Source organism: Squalius cephalus, assembly GCF_949319135.1.
Source record: "Squalius cephalus genome assembly, chromosome: 20".
Classification (NCBI taxonomy): Eukaryota; Metazoa; Chordata; class Actinopteri; order Cypriniformes; family Leuciscidae; genus Squalius; species Squalius cephalus.
In genome coordinates this window covers 7,089,323-7,111,667 of record NC_137141.1, presented here as the reverse complement: position 1 = coordinate 7,111,667, position 22,345 = coordinate 7,089,323, and the positions used below count along the sequence as shown (strand labels likewise).

Sequence of the window (22,345 nt, the reverse complement as noted above, 5' to 3'; positions counted from 1 at the left end):
CATACAGATAAGTATTTTAAGAATATTTTTTTTGATGGCCGATGCCAATATCTTAGGGAGAAGGGTGGCCAATGTAAAGCAGATATGTGTGATATCACACTATTTTTTATTTTAAAGGAATGGTTGATTATGATTTCACTTTTCTAACTTTAGTTAGTGTGTAATGTTGCTGTTTGAGCATAAACAACATCTGCAAAGTTCCAACGCTCAAAGTTCAAAGCAAAGGAAGATATTTACTTTTAAAGAAATCGTTTTTTAAGGACTACAACAAATGGCTGGTAGGGACTACACAGCATTCCTCCTGGGTTAGTGACATCAGTAACCCGGAAATTTACACAAACCCCGCCCCCAGGAACAGGCTGTCCAATGAGAAGAGGAAGAGTTGTTGTAGGAGAGCACATTTGGGAGTCTACTCAAGCAGTCGCTTCCTTCTTTTCACATGCAATACAGTACGTAACACAAATGCAATAGCATGTCACTGTAGGAATCTTACAACAGTTCCCACACAAGCGATTTTATAGATTGTTATGACAGAATATGCTAATTGAAGATAGTTAACTCAACATCAGTTCATTAACTAACCATTCAGAAACGTCCTGTCACATTCTACATGTCACTTCTTCCTGAGTCTCTCCATCATTGCCCAACTCCAGTTTAAACATAAAAGGCTGAACAGTTTCTGACATATTAGTGCTTGTCTGTGTGAGGTAATCAGAGCAGCTAACACACACACACACAAGCTCTTGAAGCTCCGCCCTCTGTGCCGGGAGCAGCAGCTCATTTGCATTTAAAGGGACACACACAAAACGACGTGTTTTTACTGACCCTCAAAAAGGGACAATTTTAACATGCTGTAAAAAAATTATCTGTGGGGTATTTTGAGCTAAGACTTCACATACACACTCTGGGGACAACAGAGACTTGTTTTAGCCTACATATTGTAAAAAGGGGCATTATACCAGGGGGTTAGGGTTATAAATGCATAATAATTGGCAAAATGTATAGTTATTTTACATAATTAGAAATAAATCATTTAATAATGAATTACAAGAAAAAAATAAAAATGAATTCTGTAAAAACAAAAGATCTCTAATACTATTATAGCATTCATGCATTTACAAATAAAGAAATTGTTAGAAATATATGCAAAACTTCACCAGTTTGCAAGGTTTCTAAAATTAAATGTTTTAGAAATTCAAAGACTTGTTCAAATTATATGAATGTGTATTTGCTGAATTCTGATGGTAAGTGAAAATGTTTTAGTGTTTTAGCGTTTGCCTTTCTATTACAAATAATAGAAAAGTTAACGTTATAATACCATGTATACCGTTTATTTTGTTTGCTTAATAGACTTTATGCCGAACATCACATGAACAAACAGGAAAACAGGCTTGCATCCGCTTTTTGAAGAAAGTGTTAATTGCAGTCCAAACTGACAGCGATATCTATGGACTTTTAAGTAATCAGCTAACCTAGCTAGTTATCTTTATTGTTGGTGTTTTTTATTTGATAAGAAAAAACAAATGCTCATTTTTTCTCTTTCCTCTGAAGATATCTTGAGTAAAACGGCTCTGAATTTAAAGCTGCACTACGCAACTTTTTTGGGTTAAAAATCATCCAAAATAAGCAAGTACATAGCAAGGCAGTGTTCAAAACTATCTGCTTGCCTTAGCTCGATTCAAAACGGTAAGCTTGTAATAATGTTTTTAATTTAAGTGGTACTGGTGGATTTCTGCGGGAAATTCGAGCATGTCTTTGCATCTGTCACAAAACTGCTCTGAGACACGAAGGTAGAGGATCCAAATGCAGTTTATTAAAAGGGTTATCCAGAATCGTAATCCAACACAAGCAGAGGGTCAAGCACTGGAAGGCAGTCCAAACAAACAAACAAAACAGGCAGGGGTCAAAGGCACAAGAGTAATCCATGGAACAGGCAAGAAATCCAAAAAAACAAGATACATGAAAACCAGGGAAAACGCTCAGAAGTGCAGTGCAACAACATACAAAACTTCGCAGTGAGTGAATGAGTGAACATGGAATAAATAGGCTGAAACTAACAAGGTAATGAGATACAGGTGAATGCAATCAGTGATGATGAGTCCGGGCAGTGAGTCCAGGGCGGAGCAGGCAGTGCAGGCGACCAGGGCGGAGACGACCCTTCAGGCGGCCAGGGCACAGGAACAGATGCCGGCTCAGGCACAGGAACAGACACCGTGGCAGCGGCCATCTCTGCTGAGGGTTCAGGTTCAGGTGTCGGCGGCCATCTCTGCTGAGGATTCAGGTTCAGGCGTGTCGGCGGCCATCTCTGCTGAGGGCTCAGGTTCAGGCGTGGCGACGGCCATCTCTGCTGAGGGCTCAGGTTCAGGCGTGGCGACGGCCATCTCTGCTGAGGGCTCAGGTTCTGGAGGCACTGGCTCGGTGGTGGCCATCTTGTCCGGAGACACTGGCTCGGCGGCAGCCATCTTGTCCGGAGATACTGGCTCGGCAGACGTGACGTGAACAGACTCTGGATCGGCGGCGGCGATCATCTTGTCCGGAGACACTGGCACGACGGCCATCTTGTCCGGAGACACTGGCTCAGGCTGAGGGGATACTGTGGGTTCACGGAGCTCCTCCTCTACCCCGCCCACAGTAAACGATGAGCCGCTCAACAAAAGGGCCAGATCAATATAGTGCTCTAAAGTCCATGGGCATGAATGAACTGAGCGGTTCAGATAGTCCTCCCTGAAAAAAGATCATAAGGCATTCTGTGTTCATTGAGGTGAGATGTGCCAGTTCAATAAACTCTTCAACATACCTCTCAATCGGCCAATTCCCCTGACGGAGACGCAGGATTTGTACTGCTGTATCCATGATTGGCGTCGCTGCTGGATCTTGGTGTGGCGAAGTTTTCTGTCACTAAACTGCTCCGAGACACGAAGGTAGAGGATCCAAATGCAGTTTATTAAAAGGGTTATCCAGAATCGTAATCCAACACAAGCAGAGGGTCAAGCACAGGAAGGCAGTCCAAACAAACAAACAAAACAGGCAGGGGTCAAAGGCACAAGAGTAATCCACGGAACAGGCAAGAAATCCAAAAAACCAAGCGACATGAAAACCAGGGAAAACGCTCAGAAGTGCAGTGCAACAACATACAGAACTTTGCAGCGAGTGAATGAGTGAACATGGAATATATAGGCTGAAACTAACAAGGTAATGAGATACAGGTGAATGCAATCAGTGATGATGAGTCCGGGCAGTGAGTTCTGGGAAATGTAGTTTGTGAGAGTGACAATAGTCTGGTGTGGAGTGCCCTCTGGTGGCTTTCAAGGGCACTCCAGCTGGTGACCGTTACAGCGTCATTACGTCACATCTGTACACATAAAGAAGATGTCCCAGCTTGTAAGCTATATTGCGTGTGAGGATGTTGGAGGTGGAGATTTATAGCCTTTTCTCACAGCACTTGATATAATTAAACTTATCAATTTGATGGCAGATCCAGAAAGGTTCAAACTACAATCACCAGTGACAACTGGAGATTCACCCGTTGTAAAATGCTAAAGACTTCGTTCGGACTTCGGAGTGGCTACAGAAAAAAAGAGACTGCAACCGGCCAATGTGAAAACAAGGATAATATTGGAAGGGCATTAAATGTAGTCACGCAATGCTGATGTTGTTAACATTAACAATTTGAGAACAAAGTATAATTTGCACGGTTTGACGTGATAGAAGCGATCGTTTGATTTAATCAGCGCGATTTACTGCAATGCTTTTTTGCCCTTAGTTGCTCAGAACAAAAGTGGATGTTACTTACTTGTTCAGACAACATTTTCCGGTGAAAATTCTTATGTTGGTCGTACTTCCAAAAAGTAGAATCTGTGATTGCGAATGCCAGTATCCACACCGACTGACAGCCGCACATTCTCCTCAAAACATTGGATGCATCCGTGCTGTGCCGTGCCGAGGCACAACCCTCGTAAAGTTGATAATTACGCGAATAACTGCAATTGCAGATTTCGAACAGAGATGTGGACAAAGAGGAAAAACTATGGACTGCAGCTTTAACGAAACACATACAAAAGACCTTGCCTAAACCCGAAGTGATGCAACCTATAATCAAAGACTTTAGAAAGACTGCTCACTCCTATTACTTACGAATGGGAGAAACAGCAACACAATTCTGCAATATGGTTGAATACGTCCCACCTTCTAAATAAAAGAGCCAATCACTGATTGGGAAAGTCATTGCATCACTGCAGCTGCCGTTAGAAGCTCCGGTTCCCATAGAAACCTGAGACTCACGCTTAGGACTGCACATGCGTATTGACTGGTCTGGCCTGAAAAATACATTTTTTTAAAGCTATTTGAGCATAAGAAACAACATTTATGAGACAGTTCATGTCAGATTGTTTGCTGATTTGAAATGTTATGTCATTGTGAGTTTGGCCAGCAGTTTTTGAGATTTCAGGATTCCCCCATTCAAATAGATAGGACTTGGTCTTGGATGCCCGAAATGGCTGCCTGAAGACGTTGCAAATATGGCTGCCGAGTGAACAGACTTTCCTTGAAAGAGACATTGCTATAATGAAGAAACTAATAGAAATGTAAAATAGAGCTCATCCGCTGGTGTTCTCAGCACTGTCAAAATAAAAATCCCATTTTCGGCTTAGCAGAAAGAAAAAATATGTTAGTTTGCACATCCATAAAACTAAGCTTCTACTGCCATGCGTTTGTTGTTTTACGTCCTGATGGCAATGATAGAAGTCCGAGACTATTCTCTAAGTTCTGCGATCCTCTAGAATGTGTGTCAAGAATTCAGAAAAGCTCAACCCTTCACAAAGTCATGGCCAGTTACAGAATGGAAAATATGATCAACTCTTTCCTTTGGATGTTCTCCAGAGGAATCTCAAGTCCAAACGCCTCTGAAAGATGCTCTGATGAAATGACATGTCTTTGCATCCAGCATACATATAGGACATTTTGTGAACTTTGACACATTGGGATGTTTACATTTTTAAGTACATACTATGTGTGTCTGAAAAAGAAGGGAAATGCATGCCAATTAATGACTTGACTGTTTTTTCTTTTGTTTGTATTTGGAGCCAGAAACCAGTTAAAACAGCTTCTAAGGCACCATATATTGCAGAACTTCAATGGGTGCCATGCACTTGATGGCCAGCTAAGCAGATCACAGGTTTTGGAATATGATATTATTTGAGATGCATGATTTAAGCCAGGGATTCCCAATCCTTATTTGTCAGCCAGACTCTTGAAATATAGCTAATATTTTCTTGAAGTACTCCCTGAGATTTTGATTTATTATTTAAGTATTTAACAACAGCGACAAAAACAGCAAAAAATATGAAAAAGTATAAATAATAATGATAATTTTAACTCTAATTATAAAAAATGAAGACAGAAATATATTTATAATATTATAATGCATTAAATCATTATTAGCTTTTCATCAAATCACAAACCCCCTGCAGTTCCCTCACAACCCCCCATTTGGGGAAACTGCTTTAAGCTAAATAAGCTAAAAGTGCTTTCATGATATAATGTCATCATTTCAGGCCATTTTTCTCTTTCACGTATTATCCAATTCCAAGCTTTTAGAGATACTCAAGTGCACATGTAATGCCATTTATAATTTCTTGGTCTAAATAGAATTAAACACTAGGGCCTAAACCTTTTTTTTAAAGCCTTTATATATAACGCATTATAACAGTATTTTTAATGCATTAATTATGTCTTGTAATAATCCTTATAATGCATTTTATGGTCTCATGAATAATTGTAACCACAGTTATGATACATTAAAATACTTATCTATTCATTTTTCCACCTTTAGAAAATATAATGCATTAAAACACTTAACAAACAACCAAATTCAGAGGGCACTTTAACTTTGGTTACAATTATTTATGAAAAGATATAATGAATTATAATGTACATTATGAATACCTTTATAACGCTTTATACATAAAAGCTTTAGGCTAATTAAAGTGTCACCAAAAATTCTGTCACCTTTTTTAATTTTTTCCCAACCACCGGAGCCACTTGCGATTATGAAATTTTATAGGCAATGCTGCCCTCAAAAATGTATCACATTAAGACATCTAAAAACAGACAGAATTTTATGTGAACATTGGATTCAGACTTGTTTTGATGTTTTCCTCCAGATACCATTACCAACAAAGCAGCATGTTAATTTTTTACCCATTAAAATTGTTGTCATGGTTTGCATATGCAGTCATCTTATCTGTGGCCTGTGTCATTGGCAGATAAATGTTGCGTACATCTCAAATTTACACCATGCTATGATGCTATAGTTTGAAATCTCATACAGATGGTGTGACACTGTCACGTTTGTACTCTTTCTGCCCAAAAAGAAAGACCGCTGTCAAGATTTTTGTTCCATTAATGTCTTTTTGCGGCTCAGAACCAAAGACAACAACAACTTCTAACAGAAAAATACCCACATATCACGGAGACACAACAATGGAGCCACTGTTAGTGCACAAAAAATGGAGATTTCCTCCTATTATGTTAATAGTGGCAGGTTCATACAATGAAAACCATATGGAGGCCTCACTTTTCTCAGAGTCCTGAAACATGCTGCTAACTTTATCGACGAGAGTAGATGGCACAGATTGATTCAACTCTGTTATGAGGTGTTTGTGTTTCCTGCCTGTGATCTGCACAGCTGATAATCACACTACAAGGAAGTTTAAAAGGCCTTCAGAAGCTCAGACACAATCTGGTCCTCTCTGAAAGGGCGTTCACAATGACAGTGCTTTGCAGTGACTAAGCGACCCGAGGCCATTGGTGGTATGAGGGCATGTTCAGTGACGCAGCAAAATTGAGAAAAGTCTAACTTTATGCCAGTGGTGGACGAAGTACACAAGTCAGGCATTTAAGGAAAAGTATAGATGCCCTATTAAAATAGGGACTACAAGTACAAAAGTATTTTTTTAAAACATACTTAAGTATTAAAAGTAAAAAGTACTGTTTGATGAACTATATATTTATTCTAGCCAGCACTAGTCAGTAAATAATACGTTTTATTTTATTTTATTACCGCCACATAATATTACTATCAAAACATTAAACTTTAAAATACTTAAATGTAAATTTACTGATACTTCAAGTATGCAAACTAGTGAAATATTAACCATATAGGATTTTAAAAATGGAGAAAAACTACATTTGTGTTTTATGTGGCAAAAAATAGTTTAAAAATACTATACCTTTTTAGAGTCGCATCTTGTGACATTGTGTCCTGATTTTGGTTCGTTTACTGTCTTTGGCCCGTTTTGCGTTTGGCATATTTCATTCAGACCACATTAGAGTTCGTTTGAAAGTGGACCAAGACCCATCTTTTCAGTGGTCTTGGCCCGCTTGTTTGGTGCGCACCAGGGTTCTGATGGCAGCGTTCACACTTATTCAACTTAACCAAATAACAAAGCAATCGCACCAGAGTTTGTTTTATTTGAACCGGTGTGAACACCCTTAATATAAAGTGGGACCAATGTTCCTTTAACATGAATCATGAACCAAACTCCCTCAGAACGTCAAAGAAGTTTTCTGCACACTTTTTTTTTCTTCTTTTTTTAATATACCAAGCATGTGAGCAGAGACCAATCTTATAAAAAAAATTAAAAGTACATTGTAAGCATCTGTACTTTATCAGAGTATTTTTATTTTGGAAATCTTTACCTTTCACTATATTCCAAAGCATAATATCATGCTTTTTACTCCAGTATATTCCATAAAAAACATATCGCTGATGAAATTGCAACATGAAATTGCAACATGTCCGATTTGGGAATGAGTTGATTCTTTCCAATTTACCTGCTGAACTGGTTCACAAATAACACTGAAAAATGTATTTGCGAATTGGACTGATTCATTTGCTGCTGCTCTTGAGTGAAGAACAACTCACTGATTCAACGACTCGGTCATAATAAGCCAAGAACGGGGTATCGTCGGAACGACATGGAAGCCTCCTTGGACTTAGCCGTTCAATGTAAATAAAGATAAGAAATAATTCGCTTACGAGGAAAAGTCAGATCATTGGCAGAGGTTATTTTACACCAACGAGGACATATTTATGAATAAAGACATTGATTTTAGCTTATAAAAAAAAAAAAACGACACAGTGTACCTTTAACGAAATGCAACGGTTACAGATTTGACATTCAAATTTTAATTAACAGCAGCTGTACCGCGAACAGCCAGTCAGCAAACAAGAAGCTTTCTTATAAATTATTTTCAACTGAGAATATTAACAGGGAAAAAGCAGAATGATTTATTTGAACTTTCGAATTTGAACTTTCAACATTGATTTGAAAATTAGTGTGAGCCCTGTGCTTGATGTTTTTCTGCTAATTTCTTTACTGCGGGTTGCAGAGCCGTAGTGTGCCTGAATGGCATGCAAGTCCAAGCGATTGCCTATAATCTTTTAACAAGAATAAACACATATGAACAATTAAATTATTTTTGTATTATTAATTATTTTTAACTATCTTGAAACTATCCAAGCAGCGTTTCACGCTCAGATGTGACGGCAGAATTAATACATTACCAAAATGTGATTACAGAATATATTTAAATTATCCATCAAATTGTCATTTTCTCCTTACAGTCTTGCGAGTTAACAATAATGCATGAGCAGTAAATTACTTGGTGAACAAAGAAAATATTTTGGCATTAGGCATTAGTTAATGCCTAAAAATGTTAGTTTTACCTTATAAATATAATTTAGTTTAATTAATTTTAAACCGTAGTGAATGGGAACATGATTTATTGAAAATATTTGAAAATATATTGGTTCTTAAGTCAACTTTTTTAATGGCTTGTCAACTTTCCATTCCTCCGCTGCGTGATTCTAGCCACCACCTTATTGTTGTCAGCACGAAACACATTTTTGAGCGCGTGAATGCTGATTCTTGTCAGCGCTGATTTCTAGTCAGTGCTTGAGCGCGCTGGTCTATAACTGGAAAAATAATAGAGTCGTTGCAAAAGAAACGATACATAGCTTATATGTCGCATTAAACTGCCAGATTTTAGAATGTTTTAGGCAATTATTTTGCTGGTAATTACATGTTTAATCTTGTCTTGCCTGGATCTTTGGTGTAAACTCGTGAACACCTGAACACCCTTTCAAAAATCTTGCTTCCAAAACTGCATTTGACTGCTTTTCTGCCTTTAAAAACTGAACAAGAAAATAGCATTGAAGTTCAGGATGTGGAGGAGCATATCATTTTTGTTTGGACCTGAATGAATAAACCTTTCACAGAATGTTTAGTGTCATCTTTAATAACCAAACAGAATGAACTGGAATGCTGCCTTCATGAATGATTGATGCATCTAGTTTGTGAACAAGTATCTGCTGAATGTCTCATTTGAGTCAGTCTCATTAACAACAAGCGGGGGCTGAAGAACTAGGAATGTACAGTTTATGTGGCTAGCCAGGTATGAGTTTTAACCCTTTACACCCTGAAGGCATTTTTAATGATATCATGTCTAAGTGACGTACTTAAAAATAAGGACATGTAACTCTACAAACACCAACAACAACAAAACAAGTTGGGCTGTCACGATTGCTCGTTTAAATCTGAATACTTATTTACCAATTTTCAATTTACCAATGTCGAGTAACCGGTAAAATACCAGAAGTTGTGCATTCCATGGACGAGAATCCATGAACCGCATTGTTAGACTGTTTTCTAAGGGTGTGTTCACACTTGGCATGCTTGGTTCGATTAAAAAGAACCCTGCTGTGCTTGCTCTATTAGTGCGGCTCAATAAGTGTGAGCACTGCCATCTGAACCTTGGTGCACATCAAACAAGTGGTCCGAGACCGCTGAAAAGATGGTCCACTTCCAACCAAACTGGTGCAGTTCGAATGATATATAAACGAAAGACGGACCAAAGAAATGTAAACGAAGCAAAAACAGGAAGATGCGACCCTAAAAAGGACAGAATGTTCACATAGTACCTGTTTTTTTTCTCGTCAGAATTGCAATGTTGCCCATCACAGAGCCGCATCTCCTCGCAGCAGATCTTTGTTTGTGTGTGCTGTCAACTGCATCTGGGCATTTTGTGTTGATTTCTCAAAGCAATCAAAAGTTATGGCATTTGGAACCAAAGGTAGCCTTTTTATCAAAAGTCCAAAAAATCTTTCCAAATAAGTCATAAGTGTTTTACTGAACATAAGAACTATTTACATAAACACCTCAATAAAAATGAAAAAATGATTTAAGGGGTATTGAAATCACTTTTGAATGTGCGCTCTCTTTTTACTTGCGGTCATATGTATTCTATAGAGAGTGACAGTACATAAGATATTTGTCAGTGACGCTCAGGATCTGTTGCGCACCAAATCCTCCGCCATCGTCATGTCAGTCATCTCTTTTCTTTACTCTCTTCACCTGATAAGTGAAATCTGACTCCTGCTGTGACTCTGCTTGGAGCAGAGTAGACACTTTTAAGTTTTTAATTGTAGAGTCCGGTGTCCAACTGAATAAATGGTTTTTATTTCTATAAAAAAGCAAAAGGATTAAATATTGAAGACTGCTGACATTAATATTGAACAGGGACTGAAGTCTTCAAGTTTCAAAAAGAATGCAAATGCAACATAGAAGCATCATAAAAGTGTCCCATGCAATGTATTCCAAGTCTTCTGATTTCAGACAATATCTTTGTGCAGGAAACAGACTAAAATGTGCCTCCATACCATATCCAATGACAATATTCCCTTAAAGTTGTTAACGGCTGCGACAGAGTCATGGCTTGGAACTCGAGAACCAGATTGTAGCAATGTTAAAGGATCAGGGAAGGAGGTGGCGGGAGGTGGGAACCAGCAAACTTTCAACAACTTAATTATCATAAAATAAACACAAAACGAAAGTAAAGCAGCAGCCCCTCATGGACGACTGCTGCATATAAACATAATAAAACATAAAACACAACGTAAATAGTCCAGGCCTGGTCCTCTCTCATCCTTCACTGTCGTCACTCCTCTTTTTATCTATCTGTAGCTCCTCCATGAGGCACTCGCTCATGGAGGAGCTATGCACACTGACCTCGCTCCGTTCCCACTGCTCTCTGCTTGCAGCTCAGATCAGCTGTATTCATGTATTCAAAAACATCATTAGCAAAATATGAACGTAAAACGTTCTCAGAAAAGTAGCCAACGCTATGAGCAAACATCTTTCCACTAACGTTAATACGTCTTTAATAGTGTTCTCAGACTGCTGTTCTCAAACTGCTGTTTTTCAAATGTTTCAGAAAACCCAGAGAACATTTCAAAAGTAACATTTGCCTAACAAAACAAAAAAAAGTAAAAAAAAAATTATGTTTTGAAAGTTCAGAAAACTGATGTTTTCATGATGAACATGTATTTGTTATCTGGGTTGAAACATAGTTTGACCTACATGACAACGACAGTTTTATACTGTTGAACCAGCATGGTTCAAATGACGAATGTGCGACATTGTTACTATTATTTCGAGAAGCAGATTAGCTAGTTAATAGCTAGTTCATTTCTCTAATGATGCATTGTACTAGTTAATCATTGAGTTACGTTGTAGTATGGAAAACTCCCCAGACCAGTTTTGGGGCTTGTTTTTTTTATTTTTTTATTTTATTTTTTTTATTATAACTTATGATTGTAATTACACAGAAAAAGGTACATTTTTCTCTTTTGTGTGAAGTGAAAGAAAGAATGTAATTTGAGTTTGGAACAATATAACACTCAATAAATAATTTTATTTAAATTTTTGGGTGAACTATTCCTTTAACCAAGTTTTTGGAGTCATAAAACCTGACTGTACAAGCCAGATTCTGTCTACTAGTAACACTGTTTTTTCACCAGCTAGCAACACCTAAGTAATGTCACTAAATTACCTATTGTTGGTTCGATAGCATGTGGCCCAACCCAAAAAGTACAGTTTTTTATTCTGATTTGAATTAGGCTAGAGAAGCAAAATTATACCATTTTTGTCAGATGTAATTGCTGATCAGGCACCTTATGCCTGCCAGGAGACATTGCCAAGACAGCCAAGAGCGAAAGGACTTGCCTTAAAGGGACTTTAGTCCTGCCCCAAACTCATGCTATTGGTCAGAAGTTCAGAAGTTGACATGTTAGGCTGCTCAAACATCTTGTTTTGAAAGCACTGCAGTGTTTGCACTGTCTGGGACAATCAACCAACAAATGGCTTGAGACTTAAATTATTAAATCCCATGACTTGCACAGTGCTTATGAGTGGGTCTGCATCTATAAATCAGCTTTATAAACAACACACACACACACAGCATAAGTAAGACAATTCTTTCCCTTCATGCAAGTCAGTAACCAGAGCATATTTATTCTGTTTTTACTAGGGATGCAACGAAATGAAAATTCTGGGCTGAAACTGAAACCGAAAATTCTGGATGTACTTGGCTGAAAACCGAAACCGAAAATAACTTTTTTTCCCTATAATTATTACTTTATTTATTTATTTATTTATTTATTTAGTTAGTTAGTTAGTTAGTTAGTTAGTTAGTTAGTTAGTTAGTTAGTTAGTTAATTAGTTAGTTAGTTAGTTAGTTAGTTAGTTAGTTAGTTAGTTAGTATAAGTGTATTAATATTAAACTTTTTTAATTAAATTCAATAATTTTATTGAATCTAAATTTAAAAAATACAAGCAATTCTCTTTCAGCCAAAACCCGAAAATGTTATTTTCGGCGGGCAAATTTTCCGTGCATCCATTCCTTACTTTTTACGAATTTTTTGTCTTGGTATGGGCAACATTTGCAGCTTCTTTGTATCTCTATGGCAGTGGTCTGGCTCGCTGCGGTCAATGGGAAATGTAGGGTGGAAAGTGTGTGGGCCGTGCCAGCCGGTGGAAGTTGAAGGGTCCAGGTCCAGACTTGGGCACAGAGCAGAGAGGAAAGCTCTCAGTGACTCTTCTCTCAGGAAGGATGCATGTCAGGAGCAGCCTGTAAAACTTCTGCAGTATGACATAAGTTAAAAGCTGCAATTGTTTAATATACTACATATGCATCTGGCTGACACCTTCAGTGTTTATCAGTTCATGCATTCCTGGGAATTGAACCTACAGTATGACTGTCTTTGTCAGCATCCAGCAGAGAGTTAACAAATGATCTTCTGTTGGTGTCTGTATGTATGTTGTACAGACAACTCCAGCTTAAAAAAAAGAGGCATTCAGACAGCCGTGGGATGCTCATATACTGTATGTGGATGAAATGGGATGCAGATTAGGTCCAGTGTCCAGCTGTGTGAAATGAGCTTATATAATTCAACAGAAAGACTAAGGCTTTCATGTTTCTTGTACATTAATGGATAAAGCAAGCCTGGCTGCATGGAATTATGCTGGTTTCAACATGACCAAGCCATTTTATGGATTTCAGCTGCATTTTGCAGATTAGTTATTTTAATGTCGTTTAAGGAGTGAAAAGGTATTATGAAACTAATGGCTATGTTCGGGATAGCATATCGCCATTGATTTTACTCCTGCTATTTCTGCAGGATCTAGTATCTATTATGCAATGCAATGCACTCAGTGTATAGCCTATATGGGCTTTTCAGTGTTTGATGCCAATACCAATGTCTAGAAACCAGGATGACTGTTCAGTATAATCAATATAATGCTTTCGAATGGCCATAAATTGGCCAATTTATCCACTTGGCTGATAAATTGTTCTATACACTATTGACCTTAAAAAATAAATATCCACAACATTTCATTCCTTCCTTGACTCACTCATTACTATATATATTTTTAAATACCTGAAGAGATCTATCATCTCATAAATAAATACGTTTACATTTTTAACCTGATTTTGTGTAAAAATGTTTAACGCTCAGCAGTTTGATCGAATAATGAGTCAGAGAATAAATAAACATTCTACATTTTTAATGATACTTTATTATTTATCACATGGAAGGGCAGGTCGAGCGCATTGCATTATGGCCAAGGTGTACTTTGTTTTCCACAATCTGCCCCATTTTCAAAGACAGAAGATGAATATGTAAATATGTGCTGCACACTATAAATCCGAATAAGTTGGCAAAACTAAAATTTAAAGTTAAGAAATTCAAAGTTTAAGCATATCTGCCAGATTTTTATTTGGTACTTAGCTTGAAATATTTGAGTACACTAATTCATAAATTTAACTTAAAATTTTCATGTAACATCGATGTGAACATATTGTTAGTATAAACTTAGCTATAACAAGCTAGTTCAATACATGTTAAATTGCTAATTTGCTAACATGTTAACAATGGCATGTTATAGCACTTGCTGTATGAGTGCAGCAATATTTTTTTTTGCAGCAAAAGATACTTGCTCTAAAACCAAGCCGCATGCACCACTTGTCACCATCATGGTAACTATAATAAAACCAACATTAACAGATTTCTTTTTCTAAATTAGCATAACAAAACATTAATCACTACCAAATTTACCACTTAACATTAATCTTCCACAAAAAAACAAACAAACATTATATTACACTTAATTTTAGCATTTACTCTCCCTTTCAAGTGTCATGGGCAAAGCATGCTGGGAAACAGAAATCTCAGCAGTTTCAGTTAAACTTAAGTTTGTCTAAATTAAAAGAAATAATTTCATAAAACTCAAAACAATGAAACAGCTCAGTTTACTTCAAATATATAATTTCTGTGAACTTGAAAGAAAAAAGAAAGTGCTAAATACTCATAAGTTAATTTGACTGAACTAATTAGTTTAATTTAAGTTTGTCCTACTCAAACCAATTAATTATTTTGAGTGTTAGGGTTATACGCTCTCCTTTCAAACAGCAGTTAAGAAAGCATCTGATCAAGTGAAGTTCTGTGCACGATATTAGCAGCATTGACACAATATAGAACATTTTCATACTACAGTTATATGATGGTATGCTAATTAGAAAAAAAATTGGCTCACGATGTGGCTGTTTTGCCAGCACATTGGTTGGTGATTGTTTTCCATTTTATGTGTACATCCATCTCTTCATGACATGTTGTGGACTAACAATAAATCAACAGTTCACTCTTATTTTTATTTTTGCCTGTCTTTCATGATTTCAGCTGATAGTCTTTCTGATATGTTAGTTTCTTGATAGTGTGTTTAGGTGAATTCATTGTGTTGAGTAATTGTGGGACCCTGGTCTGGAGTCAGTACACAGCTTTTCCAAAGCCAGACAGGGTTTCTGCCCACAGGTGACATTGGGGCAATGCCAAAAACAGTGGCCGTGAGTTTCATTGGCCCTGGCATTATGGGCAGTATTGTTTTAGGTGCATTGTGTGTCGGGACCCAGCCGGGAAGCAGCTGTGTCAGATGGATTTTTTTTCAGTGAGGCGTAACCCCATCCAGACCCTTCACCAAGGGGCATCTTTGATCCTCACCCATCTATTCATGTCTCCCCCTCTCTTCCTATCCACCATCTTTCATCCCCTTGTTTCTGATATCCAATTTTTCCATTTGGCCTGTTGTGAAAGGCTTCAGAAACATTTCCTCAGAGCTAGCAAACTCCCCCCTCAAAAAAAAAAAAGGGGGAAGTTTCCTGCTAGACCGAGAGACAATATCCATGAAAATATGTTAGACACAGAATGCTGGTATTAAACTGAACAGATATACAGTAGTCAACATTTGAAGTGGATCAAAAAAGTTCATCAGAGTTGTCCTAAGACAAGAACGGGTATTGTTCAAAATTCATGTATAACTTTGATGAAAGGTTTTGATCCACTTCAAATGTTGACTACTGTACTTCTCTTTTGACATTAAAAGTGTTAAAGAGGTCATATTATGTCCTTGATTTTTTTCTAGAATAGGTTTTCATGCTTGAATGTTCAATAAATTATTTTTAAAATCTTATTTTTCACATATTTTACATTGTTACAGCACCTCTCTTTCCAGTCTGCAATAATGCTCTGGGCTGCAAAAAGCTTCGTAAGCTTAAGTAGATCGTAGAACTATTTCCACCAATGGTCTCTACAATAAAGTTACCAAATAATAGTTTTGTAAATGCAGCCCTATTTATTTCCTGTCTCTATGAAGCCCCTCCTTCCGAAAAGCACAATGTGCTCTGATTGGTTGGCTGAACCAGTGTGTTGTGATTGGTCATCCGGTTCAAGTGCATTTCGGAAACGCACTACTAATGTGATTCAACACACTATCAACGCAACTCAACCAGGCCCCGCCCCTTTTTTGTATATGTATTGTGCAGGAATCATTTAAATGATGTGACATTTTTCATTCCTGCAAGAAAACTCAAGACTACAATGGAGGATTTCAGGGAGTTCAGAAACAGAGCGCACTGATATAGAGAATAATTCCCGCTGGAGGGACTTTGTGCTTTATAACTTTGCAGGCCTTTTTCATGCTCAAACAGAAACATTACACACTAAAGAAAGTTGAAAATGTAAAAAAGCATAACGGTTCCTCTTTACGAAGATTTCTTCTGTCTGTCCTACATTTACTAGAAAAAAAATAAAAAATACCAATCGCAATGTCCTATTTCTTTATTCTAAAATTCGGTTATTATACCTTTATACTACCCTAAATGCCATGGTGTTGTTATGCAGCTATAGGGTGTTTTGGGTGGTTGCTGGACCAAGTCGAAAGAGCCCACCCTTTAGTCTCTATGATCCATGTATCTTCGAAAAAAATGGTAATTTATCACATATTCGATCCTTCTCATGAACATAAAAAATGAACCTCATGTCGTTTTTTCTTATTTTTATTTCTTATCACACTTTGTTCGAATGCACCAAATGTAAATAAAATAAAACCGATCCGATTGAAAATTCGATCTCTACATGTGGGCGGGAATGAAACGCCCCCTTCCGCTGATTGCTCAATGAAAGATCAAACCGTGCCGTCATCAGTTCTTCGTCAGTTCTGCACAACAGAATAGTGGTCATCCACTGTATACAGTTGTACGGATCATCAAAGCGTTTTTTGTAACTACATTGCATCTCTTTCTCATCAAACAACCAGACTAAAGAAAGGTTTGACACAAAGCGTACTGTGACTGCAGACAGAGCTTTTTTCTGCGTACCAGAGAAATAGGCTATTACTAATAGCCTATTAGCCTATAGGTATTTATTTCAGAAATATGAATGTACCTTGCATCTGCTCCCACATTACCTATTAGTCTACTTCTTTGGCACACTGCCTGTTTTATTTAAATGACCAGCTCTTCAAATTTGTGTGGCAGCATAGAGTGGTGTTTAGTTCCTTAATGAATACCTGAATGAGTCTTTGAAAGAATCGGTTGAGTGTGTGATTCAACGATCCATTAATATATACAGACACTTGATTTTTATACCTGAATGAATCAGCGTTTTGAAAGAATCGGTTGAATAAATGACACAATCATTCATACAATGACTTGCCGCACTTACTGGCGATATTACTTTCATAAATATTTGATTTTGTCATTCAATGTTTTTTTATATTTCTGTACTCAAAATGTTATTTTTAAAACATGAATCTCATTGTATTATGCAATTGTAGTTGCTGTGAAAATGCATTTACTGCCCCTTGAGCATCATTAAACTGTGTAAATAATACATCTAAAAGCAACTTCAGATGCAGCATCTTTGTCACCCCTGCAGTGCAAATCCTGATTTAATTGGTAACAGCCTATATGTCATATTATTCTAATTTAATTGGTTAAATTTAAGAATTTAACATTAAAGATTTCATACATATTTAATAAGATAATAAAAATCAGTTTTAGGGGGCATACTGTATATTGCCTGTTATGAAAAAGTGATTTTCTGACAGTGATAGATGGCTATACATTTAAAAAAATAATCTTCATCTCTATCTTTACATTTCAAAGTGTTAGGCTGAGCGTGCTGCATATTCATTTTTCTAGGAACCACAGCCTCACATTGTGTGTAGTTTATGTTAATGTAACTTCATATAATGAGACATGTTGTTCTAGTTGAGGTCATTTGTAGAGATAGGTGTAAAATGTGTCAAACAATGACTTAAGCCCATGCAGACCCCCAGCCTTCTAAGTCATGCACATTATTATATGTGTGTTAATTAAAATTTGCATCTCAAACAGGTTCATTTTCTTCATCAAATCATGACTTTAAATTCACAATTCAATAAAATCAATCACTGAAACAACAGTAGCCTACTGCTTTGAGGAACAAATAGCATGTGTAGATGTGTAATGTGCCAGTGGGATAATGACATATGGTAGTCTGTATTTGTATAAACTTCTTTATGGAATAAACTCAAAATATATGGTCTCTAACAAAACTGTGACCATTGATATGAAATAATGTCATGTATATATTTTTATATCTGTCATATAATTTCTACTTAATCCCTTGTCAGAAAGTTAGAGTATTGTCTAAAATAAAAGTTCTGTTGTGTATTTAAACTTAAATTGATACTGGTTTGCGTTTCACTACAATGTAGCCTTAATGCATTCGCTGCGCGCTGTCCAACTGTAGCAGCGGATGACTATTATTCTGTTACGTGGAACTGAGGAAGAACTGATGACGGCATGGTTTGATCTTTGGTTGACCATTCAGCAGGAAAGGGGCTTTTCATTCCCGCCCACATGTAAAGATCAAATATTCAAGCTGTTTATCCATTTTTGGTTTTATTGTATTTATATATGGTATATATACACAAAGTGTGATGAAAACAAAAATAAAACTAAGAAAACACGACATGAGATTTGTTTTTTATGATCACGAGAAGGGTGGAATATGTGATAAATGAGCAGTTTCTTGGTTTACTTGTTTTGAAGACAATAACTAGAAAACAAATTATCCGAAGGTACACTGACCCTATATGGTATTTTCGCCTTCGGTGTAGTCTGTGGTATTTTATTTATTTATTTGTTTGTTTATCTTATCATCCTTCAGTTCACATAATTTGAGGTATAAATATATAAAGTGAGCTATATATGATGTCCAACCCTGTTCCTAAACATAGGCTACAGTACATTAATGTAAAGCAATATACTATATATTACAAATTTCAACTGCCTGATTTTTTTATACAGTCGCAAAATGTATCTATATTATCACCCAGCTTTTTATATAAAGTTAGATATAAAATGATGTCCATCTTTATCCTCAAGTGTATGACAAGATATACTATCTCAACTGTTTGATTGCTTGCAGTGTTGCAAAATATTATCGCTTGGCTCTAATCTGCTGAATGCCACTATAAGGCATAAAGATATAAACATCAATCATCATTAACATCATGATGATTTTGCTGTAAAGCTGCTTTGAAACAATGTGGATTGTGAAAAGCGCTGCATGTACGTTATGACACAAATACAGCTTGACTTGACTTGACATATTCAATTATTCTTTCTCTAAAATCCTTTAGCTTTAAAGAAGACCTGATGTAGATCCCAGAGATTCCGGAGTACACCAGAGACATATCAGTGTGAAATATTCTCAATGGGAGGGTGTTTGGTGATTCTTGATAAGAGGAAATACCTCAGAATTGGCTGTGATCACCATTTCCTGACAGGACTTCTCACCACTCTGACTGTGTGACTATTCCACTTTGGAATGTTTATCCTTTCCTCTAAACTTAACTAGTGTCATCTAATATATCAGGTTAATTGCTCGAATTCTTGAAAAAGAAAATAGGATTTAACAATTTTCACTCAGAAATTGCTAGTAAATTTGAACAAATACTTGCAAAGTAACAGGAAGTAACATATTGAATTAAACATTACATTTTGGAGAAGAAAGTCTGAAATAGTATTTGCTTCTAAAAACTCTTTGTTTTATGTACAACTTTGAAAAATCATTTTACTGTGTATTTGATTTGTAGAGACACTGCTTGCTGTGTGTGCAAATATTTCACTCTGTCTTTATGGATGAATTTAGATGTAACTGGTCCTGTACTCGCACACGCTCCGAGCTGGATTTGAACCGGCCTCACCAGCATGAGAGGCGTGAGCATTAACAAAGAGGCTAAAGACCACGGCCTCTAGCATCAGTCGCTAGTGCGCCTCTTGAGGCCAAAAAAAATGCTTAAAAAAAGCAAGGTTAATGAGTCCTTTCTATCTTGCAAATAGTTTTCTTTTTTAGTGTTTGGCATTTCTTCCATTTGGAGAAGAGCTGTGGTGGAGGAAGTGGAGAACAGTAGTGTGACTCATCACTGTGGGCTTGATTTCAACAGATGTTTTACAGACCTTCCCTTTGCAGGGCTAATATTCCAGGCGCTCTGCTCTGCATGCCTCCCAGCTTTAGTAATCTCCTTAGAGGGGAGCCATTGCTGAAAAACAGGGCCTGGATGTTCCTTTCTGTGTCTCTCTCTCTCTCTTGTCATATTGTCTTTGGCTCTAGGGTATTAGGATTCATCGCACATCTCTTGAATACCTGATTCTTACTGGTTGTGGGTGGCGTTGAGTACTCAGATATTATGTAATGAGTGCTAATATTCCACAATTTTCCATAGCAACATACAAATGCTACTTCATATGCTAGTCTTTTTATATCAACACTCTCTATATAGATAGATAGATAGATAGATAGATAGATAGATAGATAGATAGATAGATAGATAGATAGATAGATAGATAGATATATCTTCTCAAAAGTTTACAATATAAAAGGCAAAGTTCTGATGAAGAAAAGAAGCTCCTTTGATGTTTGATTTGATTATTAATAACATATCCCATCCTCCCCTCCTCAGTTCCCAGAATGTGGATTCTTTGGCTTGTACGATAAGATCTTGCTCTTCCGCCATGATCTGAACTCAGACAACATCCTCCAGCGGCTAATGTCGGCAGAGGATATCCATGAGGGAGATCTTATTGAGGTCGTCCTGTCTGGTGAGTTGTGCTAGCTGTGCCTTTAATAATATGCATTGTATTAGCAAAAAGTATCACTTTAAATTAACACCAGCTTTACCATTCTCATAAATTTCATGTATAACATTCTTATGTATTTCATCTATCATACACCTCTGTTCAAAAGTTTGGGATCAGCACAATGTTGTTGTTGTTGTTGTTGTTGTTATTTTCTTTAAAGAAATTAATACTTTTATTCAGCAAAAACGCAAAATAAACAGTAAAGACATTTACAATACAAAAGATTTCTGTTTCAAAATAAAAACTGTTCTTTTGAACTTTCTTTTCATCAAAGATGAATTGATCTCCACAAAAAATATTAAGCAGCACAACTCTTTTCAACATTGATAATAAAAAGAAATATTTCTTGAGCATCAAATCAGCATATTAAAATGATTTCTGAAGAATCATGTGACACTGAAGACTGGAGTAATGATACTGAGAATTTTTATATCTCACAATTGTGACTTTTTTTTCCTTGCAATTGCAAGTTTATAACCTCAATAAAAACTCTTTATCTCATTGCAACTTTATCTCACTCTGAATTGTGAGATAAAGTTGCAGTTACCTTTTTGGATTATTATTTTTTTTCTCTCTTTCTAAGTTATTATTATTTTTTTTCTCTCTTTCTAAGTTATTTTTCACAATTCTAAGATATAATGTCTTAATTATGATATATAAACTTGCAATTGTGAGAATAAAAGTCAGATTTGTGAGGTTAAAAACTTGCATTTGCTTTTTATTTTTTCTGTTGAGAAAACAAGCTTCTATAGTCTTAAGAGATTTCTCCTATAAAAAAAAAATGCTAAACAAATTTTTGAACTGTAGTGTGTATATCAGTGCTGGGGAGATATTAACAAGCTAATACGCTTATTTTGTCTTCTTTTTTGGGCTCTTTGTATAGAGTGTATAACAAACAGGTTCTGGGAATTAAAAAAAAAAAAAACTTTTGAAATCATATCTCTATAGCAAAAGTGGCAATCACACATGAAGAACCAGATACTTACAGTAGCTTCCTTAGGTTTTTTTTTTTTTTTTTACCAATTTGTAGTGTAGCCAGAACAGGTTATCTTCACTCAATTATGCAATGATTTATAGCTTTGCAGTTACACTGATGGCCATATATTGCTCACATCTCTCAGAGCAGATAAGTTTAACTCTGTGATTAGATTGTATTCGGTTGTGGCACATGTGTGCCAGATGGAGGGGCCCATGTTAATCTAGTCAATGTGAACTTCAGGTGGTTTCCCTTCAAATGCCTGTTAACACAGGCAGACCAATTCCCATAAGACCACCTATCACAATCGGTTTTCTAATTTTACGACATGCTCAGTGTACAGAGCCATGTGTTAAAAGATTTATGGTCAATCATGTTGGCTCACAGGGTTCTGTTTACAAGACAAGAACAAGTGACTTTGTCAGATACATTTAAATATGTTGCAACCAGGTCTATCAAGTTCTGCTTTCACTTAGTACAGTAGGTCTCCACCACTGAGTGTTT

General features: G+C 36.7%; 1 protein-coding gene across 3 annotated transcripts in view; it reads left to right on the top strand.

Annotated features, from left to right (window-relative positions):
* Window positions 1-22,345, top strand: part of prkd3 (protein kinase D3) — a 100,968-nt gene that overhangs the window by 27,591 nt on the left and 51,032 nt on the right. For all 3 annotated transcript variants that reach the window (XR_013819328.1, XM_079852403.1, XM_079852404.1), the window contains exon 3: window positions 20,688-20,826. Coding sequence is in view for 2 of the 3 variants with exons in the window: in XM_079852403.1 (XP_079708529.1) it covers window positions 20,688-20,826 (139 nt within the window). In the remaining variant the exon portion in view is untranslated. The remainder of the gene's footprint in view (window positions 1-20,687; window positions 20,827-22,345) is intronic.